Source organism: Protopterus annectens, chromosome 5.part0 (assembly GCF_019279795.1).
Source record: "Protopterus annectens isolate FY-2018-M chromosome 5.part0, PAN1.0, whole genome shotgun sequence".
Classification (NCBI taxonomy): Eukaryota; Metazoa; Chordata; order Ceratodontiformes; family Protopteridae; genus Protopterus; species Protopterus annectens.
In genome coordinates, this window is record NC_056735.1 from 1,277,934,579 (window position 1) to 1,277,945,159 (window position 10,581).

At 38.2% G+C, this 10,581-nt stretch overlaps 1 protein-coding gene across 2 annotated transcripts in view; it reads left to right on the plus strand.

Annotated features, from left to right (window-relative positions):
* Positions 1-10,581, plus strand: part of CIP2A (cellular inhibitor of PP2A) — a 2,713,480-nt gene that overhangs the window by 1,612,655 nt on the left and 1,090,244 nt on the right. For both annotated transcript variants that reach the window (XM_044071100.1, XM_044071101.1), the window contains one exon: positions 6,430-6,548. In XM_044071100.1, the coding sequence (XP_043927035.1) occupies positions 6,430-6,548 (119 nt within the window). The remainder of the gene's footprint in view (positions 1-6,429; positions 6,549-10,581) is intronic.

Sequence of the window (10,581 nt, forward strand, 5' to 3'; positions counted from 1 at the left end):
TTTACATGACTGTACTATCTCCCCCTAACACATTCCATTCCATATCTCCTATATATACTTCCATCTTCATTTCCCACCTCTACTACTTAGCCATAACATGATACTTTTTCTTCACCTAAGCCTTGCATAAGTCCAAAATATTAACAGCTTACTTACTCACTTTGTCCTGTGCTACTGTGTCTACTATCCCCTCACCATAAACATGCACAGAATTCTGTGTTCAGCAGAAAGGTTCATGACTGCCTCACTACTCCTACTACTGTCACTTCACAAACTAGCAAGTGTCTATCACCTCTAAAACACTATCCCCCACATTAAGCTGTTCTGCACACCACATACACTCAAATGCAAATTAATTCAAATTTATCTAATGTTTTTCCACAGTTTTTCTTCAGACATAAAATACTAAACTCATCCTTTTACCAAAATAAAATTAAATATAGATGAAACGTCTGCTTACTAAAGTGTTCACAGGTTTACCTGTAGTGTAAAAACATTATACAATGTGGTGAAATCCACCCTAATCATGGTCCTCTCTCCTCACCCATTCCTTCTATTCCCCCATCTCCAATGCCTTCAAGTTCTTGTAAACAATTAAATATTATTTCCATAAACATCCACAGTATGCTAAATAAAGATACTGAACTTCATTCCTAGACCTCACACTTACTAGATATTGTCATAGTCACTGTCACATTGCTGAAACCTCAGCTAAGACTCAGAAATCCTTCCCCAAGGCTATAGCATCTTTCAGTCTGACAAAGTACATAAAAAGCAGGTGTTGTGGCTGTCCTCTATCCCAGTTTCCTTGCACTCTTTCCATTTACTAAAACCCCACAAAATTTGACACTACAGAGCTACTAATTTCTCTTCTCAAGCCAAACATTCTAAAAAAACTCTCTTCATAATTATCTGTATTCCCCCAGGTAATAATAATCCATTTCTGGAAAATATTGTACATTGGATATCTAATACTATCTATAATGAAACAATTATTCTTGGAGATGTCATTATTGATTGGCAAAAGCTTACATTAAACTAAGTAACTTCAAATATTAATTTAATTGACTTCACAAAACGTATAACTTCCCACACTCAGTACAGCAGGGCCACAAATAGCAACTCGGCCCTACTGCCAATCATTAGCAGACCGGAGTTCCGCTGTGGCGACCTCTAACCAGGAAAAGCCGAAAGGCAAAACAACTTCAGAATGGATCATGTTCTCTAATCCTGGCAAAAAAGTTCATCAGGTATCCTCTTAGACTTCCTTGGTGATCATCATCCTACATATATCCACAAACTTATCTCCCACCAGTCCAAAACAACATTTATATAAGGAGACCTGCAACCTTTCACAATTTAACAGCTATGTGTTCAGTGACACCCTAAAATCCTTTAACTGGCCCTGTCTCAAAACTCTACCACTAGATGGTGCCATCCATACATTTAATACCATATTTTTAAATATCTTAAATGGCCTTGTCCCCTTGAGAAGGAAGAGATTTAAGTCCAACCATGCCACCCTATCTCTCTAGTCACAGCAGAAGTCGAATTAACAGCAGATATAAAGCATGGAAAAAAATGGCAGCAAGACAAATCTCAGAACATGCAACACTACAAAGAACTTCACAATCGCACAAAACGATAACTCTGTAATAAGAAGATACAATATTATTGTGGTCCTCAAAACAATCAGACATAATCCTAGAACATTTTAGTCTTCTATAGGAAAAAAAAACTTACACCTTACTAACAGTGCCCCTAACCCAAGCATTAAACTCTCCCTGTCTCTCTATGAATTAATTACTAAATTAATCTCCTACTTCTTAGAAGGTATAGCTGTTCTTACCTCAAACTGCTGTCAAGTCTCCTCAGAAATAAAAACTTCCTTCCTCATCAAACAACCACAGCTTCACACTAAAATCAGTCCCTACCTTGTATATTAGAGATCTGCTATACTAATATAAGCCATGCTAACCCTCTGCAGACTCTCTCTCCAGAATGCCTTAAGTTAGCTTCGGACTCTGTTCTTTTCCTTGTGTCATTTCTTATCAGTAGATCCATACAGGTGTCCTACGTTCCTTTCCTCTTGAAGAAATTCCATATAATTCCCCTTCACAAGTCTGGGAGCTCCAACAAAATCACAACTGCTCACCTTTACACAAAAGATTGGTTGACCAACTCATTCTACAGTGAATGCCCTAGTCTTCTTTGTAAACAACACCAGCAAGGCCAGAGATAATGACACATTTCTCTCTCCTCTCTTTTTAGACTAATCCAAAGCTTTTGATCTGGTCTCCCATAAAAAAAATTGTCGGTCTACCCTGAGCCTCTGAGTCACTTTGATTAAATGGTTACCTAGCTAATTGTCACACCTATATCAGTCAGTAAAATGGCTCCCAGTAACATCCCCTTATCTTCCAGTAAATACTGGTGTCCCATAGGGCTCCATCCTTGAGCCATCACATTTTTAACATTTTCATCAACAATCTTTATACATTTTATAAAGAATCATTACTTATTCAATATGATGATGATTCCACTCTAATTTGCTCTTCTGACAGCCTCTCCCAGCTAGACTATTACACAAGATGGCTTTAACTCAGAGAAAAGCTCCATCCGACAGTAAACTTCTGCTGAATCCCCCACCCAGCAAAAGACGAACTACTTTTATTTTTCCCCAAATCTCATGCCCACAAAAAACTTCAAAGTCTCCAGTCTTAACAAAATTGATATTAACGATGTTTTCATAGTAAATTCCTAGGTTTAACAATATATGATAATACAAAGTTTGATTTCCACATACAAAAGCATATTTTAAAAAATTACCAAAAACTAGGTGTGCTTTATAGAGCTAAGATATTTCTTACAAACCCAACCAGAACTCTAGCCAACATCTTATATTTTCTCTTCTTTATGGCTGTGCCATCTTGACCAGTCAACAGTCTGCTTTAAAATCCAAATTAGACCAATGCTATAATAAAGTTGCAAGATTTGCAGCCAGTCAACCCTACTGTACCTGCTGCTCTGGTCTTAAATCGCTAAACTGGGTTGAATTATCCCATCACCTAGTATTCACACAACTACTGCTACACACAAAATAATATACAACTGCCCTTCCTGCCCAGCTATCAGGAATGTCTTACTCCACTTTTCTCCAAATCAACCTCTTTGCTCAACTGACAAACGGCTACTTGAAATTTATAAACTAGGGAAATTTATACAGCACAGTTTATATTCCAACTGTATGGCCACATTTTAGAACTCCATCCCAGTCCCTATTAGGGCATTAGCTAACAGTCATTCATTTAGGCCTTTAGCAAATAATTTATTTTCAGCTGGCTCTGTTCCTGTACTTCACTAGGCTAATACCAAAATTTCTCCCCCTCTCTTCCACATGTCTTCATATTCTTTAACACCATTATTTATTTTGTCTCAAACCAATGTTTCTGATTCCCCTATTTACTTCTACTTTCCTATAACTCCATACTGCTATATCATACTACTGATTAATCATAGTATTTCATCTTTAATGTGACTTTGCAAAAGGGAAACCTTTACCTTTTGCCACCAGTACTACCAATTTGTTTTGTTTTCTTTTCATACTTAACCAGAGGTTACAGTACAGTCTTATGCAACAAAGTCCTTTGAAAAATGTCTACCCTGGGCTTCTCTGTCACTACTTTTAAATGGTTTTGTAGCTCCTCCTTGCTGGAGCATTTAATGTCATTTTTCATTTCTGCTATATATTTTTTTCTTTCTTATTTATCTTGTATATTTTCTGTATATTTAATTGATGCTTATATTCTCTTACCATTGTATATTTTGTTGTAAGTGATATTTCTATACTGTTGTAATTTGTATTCTGTGAAGCTTTTCTCATCCGGGCTGGATGCTTTCCCAGTAGGATTTTTCCATTAAACAAATATCAGTAAATTAACTTTGGTTTCATGGCTTCCACAATCTTCCTTACTGGCTTTAACATGTCTGAGGATTGAAGTACTGCAGTATGCTGTGAGATGTCAGTAACGTTTGAATCACACATTCACAGAATTTCCTCTTTTGTAAGGATCTTTACATAGGGCTTGGGATGATGGAAAGTCCATTTAATTTGAAAGTGATTTTCCTTTCCTAAAGCTGAAAATGTCGGTCTTTGATGATGGAGTCTTCATTAATGAGTGGTGGATCTCATATCAGGTTCTCCATATGTCAAAATAACTGTTTCCTTCTGGAAAGGGGGTTCATATGTGGATGCCCAGAAGGAAAAGCTGCATCTAAGTCCCCCCTTGGTCTTGCTCAGTAATACATTTTTGCATAGTATACAAGCAAGGGGGCATGTGTTCAGACTCCCTGTACAGAAATCTTTGCATGCCTTTTAATTTGTCATGGATGAACAATGCATCATTCTTGGGGCTGGATGATTCTCCTGCCATCTTCAGGAGATGAGCAATTTGGAAGTCATTTCTGGTATGAATCATCTGAAAGAGGTATACTCCCAAGTCCAAGCTGATTGGTAGTAAGGAAAATATTGTACTACCTCCCACCCACTCCATATAGCCGGATGAGGGGAAGATAGGGGTAGAAATACTCTCTGTCCCATTTCGGTATCCTTTCACTCCTTCCCTTAATTTTGAAGTTAAATCAGAAACTTTAGAAGGGGGACCTAGACTTTAACCCTATTTGTTTCTTGGTAGCTCAAAGGAGCATGGTTTTAAGCTGTGCAGTCCATAGCAGTAAAAACCTTACAAACTTCAATGATGTCCCTCAAAGTCATAGTGACAGTTGTCTTTGCCTCAAGGCCTAGTTTTTCCTTTTGACCTTCTGAACCCACTGTGCCTCCTTGCTGCGGTATCAGAGGTGACTAAAACCACCTGAAAGACTTGTCTGACAAACGTACTCTGACATGTGGAAGAGGTTCTTCATTTGAGATGAAAAGTAGCCTGTCCTTACCCATTTGGTCATTTGTTAGATGGACCTAATTTTTTTAGGTACCAGTATGATGTGGGTTTCAGTTATTTTTTCATCAAGTTGCACGTGTGGTATTTCTGCAAATCTTGACATTGTGAAGAACAGGACTGTAGCCCACCATCAGCTGAATAAATAGTGTTTTAAAGTTGTTATGGGTCTCTTCCCGTTTTAACTTGCTGTGACTGCTGTTTTGAAATTTGTGTTTTTGAAAATACTTTCCTGAGTGATTGTGGATACATATGCAAAGGGTATTGGCCCTCATCTGTGTGGAATAGTGTCTGGGTTTCACAATAAAAAAAATAATTGCTCATTTTCTCCCAGAATTGATGGCAGAGTTGTCGCAATTCACCCCCTCCATCTCCTCCTGCTCTTTGCAATGCAGAAACCAGGGGTGAAGAAATCCTTCAAAACATGGATGTTCATTACCAGCTATGGTTCTACTGACATGAGCACATGACATTTAAGAAAGCAGAATAGCTGTTTATTTCTGTAGCACTATTAAGGGAAATGATGGTATTTGCAATGCAACCTCTTTCCAATTTGTTGGCAAACTGTTTTAACTTTTGCCATTAGGTAGCCACACCAGTTGGAAGATGCTGCTAAGGACCACTCCAGCAGAGACATGGCTAAGTCCAATGCTTGTTGCAAAAATATCTCACTATAAGTATTTTGTTTTGGCCATGTTGGTCATTGGTTTGCCTCTTTAGCGAGTATTGCTTCAACTTTTATTCCAGTACCTGGTACTAGAGGACTCTGCCTTTACAGTATTTCTTCTTGGCTTGTGTAGTATTTGGTATTCAGCCCTACCATAAACCTACCAAGGAGGGCCACCAGTTTTAGGTACACCAGATACATTTTTAATGCACAAAGATGATCTGTAAGGGAATCCTCCTTGGTAGGTTAGTTTTACCCTCCTGCCATATCTTTGTGCTTGGATGCCCTTCCATTCATCTTTTGGTGCTCCTTGTTAGGCAAGTATGCATTTATATATTTGTATAAAGGTATAGCGTTGAAATCACTGGGGATTGTTCTTGATTTGCTTGAATTTTTTCTTGCTGCCAAGTGGTAGTGATATAAATTGGCAGACTTGGGGGAGATACAGGACAGCTTTCCTAATACAATGTGAAATGATACAGGATATGACAGCTTTCCTAATACAGTTTGAAATGTTAATGGTATATGCCAATATGGATGCATAAAACTGCATGCCCTTGTTCAACCTTGGGAGCATCCAAGAAAAAATGATGCAAGGAGTTAAGCTATAATAATTGTAGACCCACTTGCAGTGTTCCTCTTGTAAGTCATCTGATGTGATAAGAACATGCCTGTTGTTTACAAGTATAACTGTTTTTATTTATTTATTTTTGGATTCAGGATACGTTGACTGACTGACTGACTGTTAATATACTAGCAGTATTTTATTTTGTCTAGGTGTGAACTTTTGTCCATTTATTTTATTAGGACCAGAGGTTGATCACACCGCTGTCTTTTGCTTTGACATCAGACGACAGACAGCGTGTTCAGTCTGGACTGAGAATTCTATTTGAGGCAGCACCTCTGCCTGATTTTCCAGCTATAGTGTAAGTATACCTAGTATTTTTTTTTCAGAAGTATAGACCTGGGAATTTATTTTTTACTGGAACATCACTTATGGCAGAAAATGTGAAAAATCCATTTGATATGGCTAATTGGTTTGAAAATTTTCTGAATGGCTACATGAATAGCTTGTGTGTGAATTCCTTAGCATTCAGTAGTGACACTGATTTATTGACATGGATTCCAGAATCAGTGTTGGCAGCTGATTGTTTTAAAACACTTCTTTTGATACCTGCGTTGAATTATCATTTAAGACAGGCAAACATACATTTATATAAAAGCTGTCATATTACAATATACACTACCCTATCTCAATTCAAGAAAGCTCTCAAGCAGTACTTCAAGACTCAGTGGCTATGTCCTTGCTCCAAGCCTGACCAAATATTTGGTAACACTGGTGTACCAGTGTTATATTGTTAATTTAAATCTACTGTATTGTAATTTAGTTAACCAGACAATAAGCATGTTAGATTATATAACCTACACCGTGTGGCTATTAGACTGTTTAAATTGCTTGTAATTGTTCTTTAGTGTGTACTATGTCAGTTTTGCCTGTATTACTTCCTTTGGAGCTTTTTTTTACCTGTGCCTCTGCTGAAAATGGACATGTATCCAGTCAGACTATCCTGGTCAACAAATGTAAAATAAAATAAATAATAAAATAAAATAAAACAAACAATGTTAACCAGGTTTTGAAACACATTTTGATCAGAAAATAAACTTGAAGGATGGGAGAATAAGGAATGAGCACCTATGGTCACTCTTCCTTATCTGAAAGAAGGGTGAGGGACCTTTCTCGTGTAAAGTTACTGCACTATTAAAGACTTATAACTGCAATTGGGGCTTTACAGACAGGAAAGGGAAATGCACAGGCACTACCTTTGTATGCTTTGCTTTCCTTTCCGTGGCTGATTTTTGGTCTGTAGTTCAGGAGGAAGTGTATGAAATGCATTTTTATATTGCACCAGTTCCCCCATATAAGGATTTAGAATTCATTTTTTTTTTGCTTTGGGAACCCACGTAGTATGGTATCTTGTTGAACCTCTTTATTTTAAGACTGACTATGATGATCATCATATGGATCATTACTATCATAGCCTTAGCTGTATGGATTATATCCTGCATAGGATATAACAGCTGGCCAGTTTCCAAAGCTTCAGAGCACCTTCCATGCACCCAGTCAGTCTGCTGAAGCTGAGTTGACTAAAAAGACAGGTTTGAGTGCCAAGCCTTTCAAGCTTTCTTGCCGCTAAAGAGAACACTTCTCTGAGGCATTTGAGGATCCATGGTTGGCCTGTGCTGCTTCTTTGCTAGGCAAATAAGTTCCCTTTGGTGAAAACCAAACATTTTAAAATAATACTTATTTATTAATACTTTCCTGTTCAGGACAGTTATTTTAAAAGTATGAATTTATGCTTTAACAGACTACCACAATAATTTTAAATAAGAGCTTCCTTTTTTCCTGTCAGTTTAAAAGTTGTTTGAAGTATTTGAAAATCACTTTTTCTGTGGAAACATTTTGTTTATTTTACTTTTTGGGACTAGCAAAGTGTTTTACAGAGCTTTTTTACTGTGTTATTATGCAAAAAAGTGACTTTTAAAGACGTTTAACTTTTACTAACGTTTACTGCTTGTTTTTCCCCAAAAGTCTTCTCCAAGGATGATGTCACGAAATGAGCGAAAAGTAATAAAGTAATTAATTTCAATAATTGGCTTAGTGTTTGGTGTCATTCAGAGGTAATACAATATTTATTAGCCTGAGAGAATATGATCGAAAGGCCATGCTGCTTTGCTGTGGATGACCTCTATCTGTGCCCTCTAGGGTTTCGATTTTTGGCAAAGACATTGTCCATCCCCATAGTGTCTCTTTTAGGCAATGCCAACCTGATAAATCTACTAACATAATGAAACAAGCAAAGGAAAATATGAGTGTGTTACTGATCAGTGCTTGGAGCCTAACCAAAAACTTGACTTACTACAAGCAAGCCCTTCTCACCTCAGAAGACATCAATGTCTGTGCAGTGACTCAGACATGGTTTATAATAGTGGAGAGTACTCCAACTGTGCAGGGTTATAATGCCTACCACATGCTCAGACCAGCTGCTGTACAGGAGTGGTAAAAAGGTGGAGGTATCTCAAGTCTACATCCAGAATACTCGCATCAAGACTGGTTGAGCAGCATGATGCACTGCAGCTTCTTCATGTCCAAATAACCATTGGAAAAGTCCTGTGCCATATAGTAGAAAGGTACAGAGCTCCCTCTCTGAAACAAGAAAGCCACAATGCATATCCACAGGAGATAGATTCACTTAGTATTAAACTCCACCCATTTTCCTTAATGAGCTAAACCATCTAACTGTAGACTGGTAAACCTACAGCACCACTAATGCACAAGCACTAGCCTGGACTTTAATACAAATGCCGTGGAACAATTATGAGTACCTACTGGGGGAAAAACATCTTGGATCTTGTACTTATTAATATGGGAGCATCTTGCACCATCCCTTGCAGATCTTCATCACTTAAGTGTGAGCATAAAGCAGTCTCTTTCAAAATAAAATTTAAACCAGAGATCCTTTCCACCCAAGGTAACTTTAGAAATTTCTTTAAGACAAATTAGTTACTCCTCGGTGATATATTGGCAGGCTTCAAATCCCACCAAACCCAGTTAACTCCACTGAATATTCAGAAACGTACACCACCACATTGTACCAGCAACATGCATAGATGCAGCTGTACTCAGTAGGGACAAGAGCAGGACAAACCCCAAAAACAAACCCACAAAGTGAATATCAACAAACTTTGTAATAAATGGAAAAAAAATTTGACCAAAATTAATAAGAATAATTCCCAGAATGTTAGAGCCCTTGACACTGAAGGAGCTTAATAAAATCCACTAATGCAAGTTTGATGCTAAAATAGCTACCCAAGTCAAATATAGTCACAAATCATTTTTAGTTGTGTTTGTAAACTCAAAAGCACAATGCGGCAATGCACTGAGCTGATTGAAAGTGATGTTACCTACACTGAGGTTGAAGATATAATCTACTGGCTGATAAATTTAGCTCTAACTTCCCCTCTTTCCCCTCCCTCTGTCCCTCAAGATATATCTGAAACTGGCTCACCTCCAGCTATCACACGAGCGAATACTAATACTGCATCAGTGGGTCCTGACAATATCCTTGGGTGCATCTTCAGTATCGTTAAGCACAATTTAGACACACCTTTAACAACATAATTCAGTCCTGGCCTCTATGCAGGTTTTGTTCCAAATGAATAGACCACAGCTACAGCCATTCCTCCTGCATAAGGGAGGTCCTGCCACAGACCCAGGCGATTACAGACCCATAAGTCTGATGAGCCTCGTATACAAAGCCATGGAAAGACTTTTAGAACTAATCAATCAGGACACAGGGAACCTCCAAATACTGGACCTGTATCAGTTTGGATTTGTCAGGAGCATGTTTTGCTTACTCAGCCTGGCGGATTTTTTTTCCTGAAAAGTCACCAAAGCAGTGGATGAAGAAAAAACAGTACATGCTGCATACCTCAACCTGGCCAAAGCTTTTGACACAGTTCACTACTAATGCATAGTAAAAAAGCTAAATAAAATGGGAATAAACCTGTGTTGCTTGCTGGATTGCTAACTGGCTTACAGATAGGATGCAGGAATTCACAACAGGGGAAGTTACCTCTATAAAGAGACCAGTCACCAGTGGGAGCCCCCTGGATCTGTTCTGGGACCTCTCCTGTTCGGCTTCTACTTTTCTGAAGTAAAAGCCAATACCAAAGGGGCTCCGGCTGATTAAGTTTGCAGATGACTGCAAGCTAGGAGCAGTCATTGAATCCCCAATGACGTAGACATCCTGGAGGAAGGTTTGCCCAAATAAATAACTGGTGCCCACAATTATGGAGTGAAACTAAATGCCAAAAAATGCATCATTGTATCCTTTGGGAAATCATCTGTCCCAGGGAAATACCACAATACAACAATAAGAGTTGACCCATTTGTTTGGG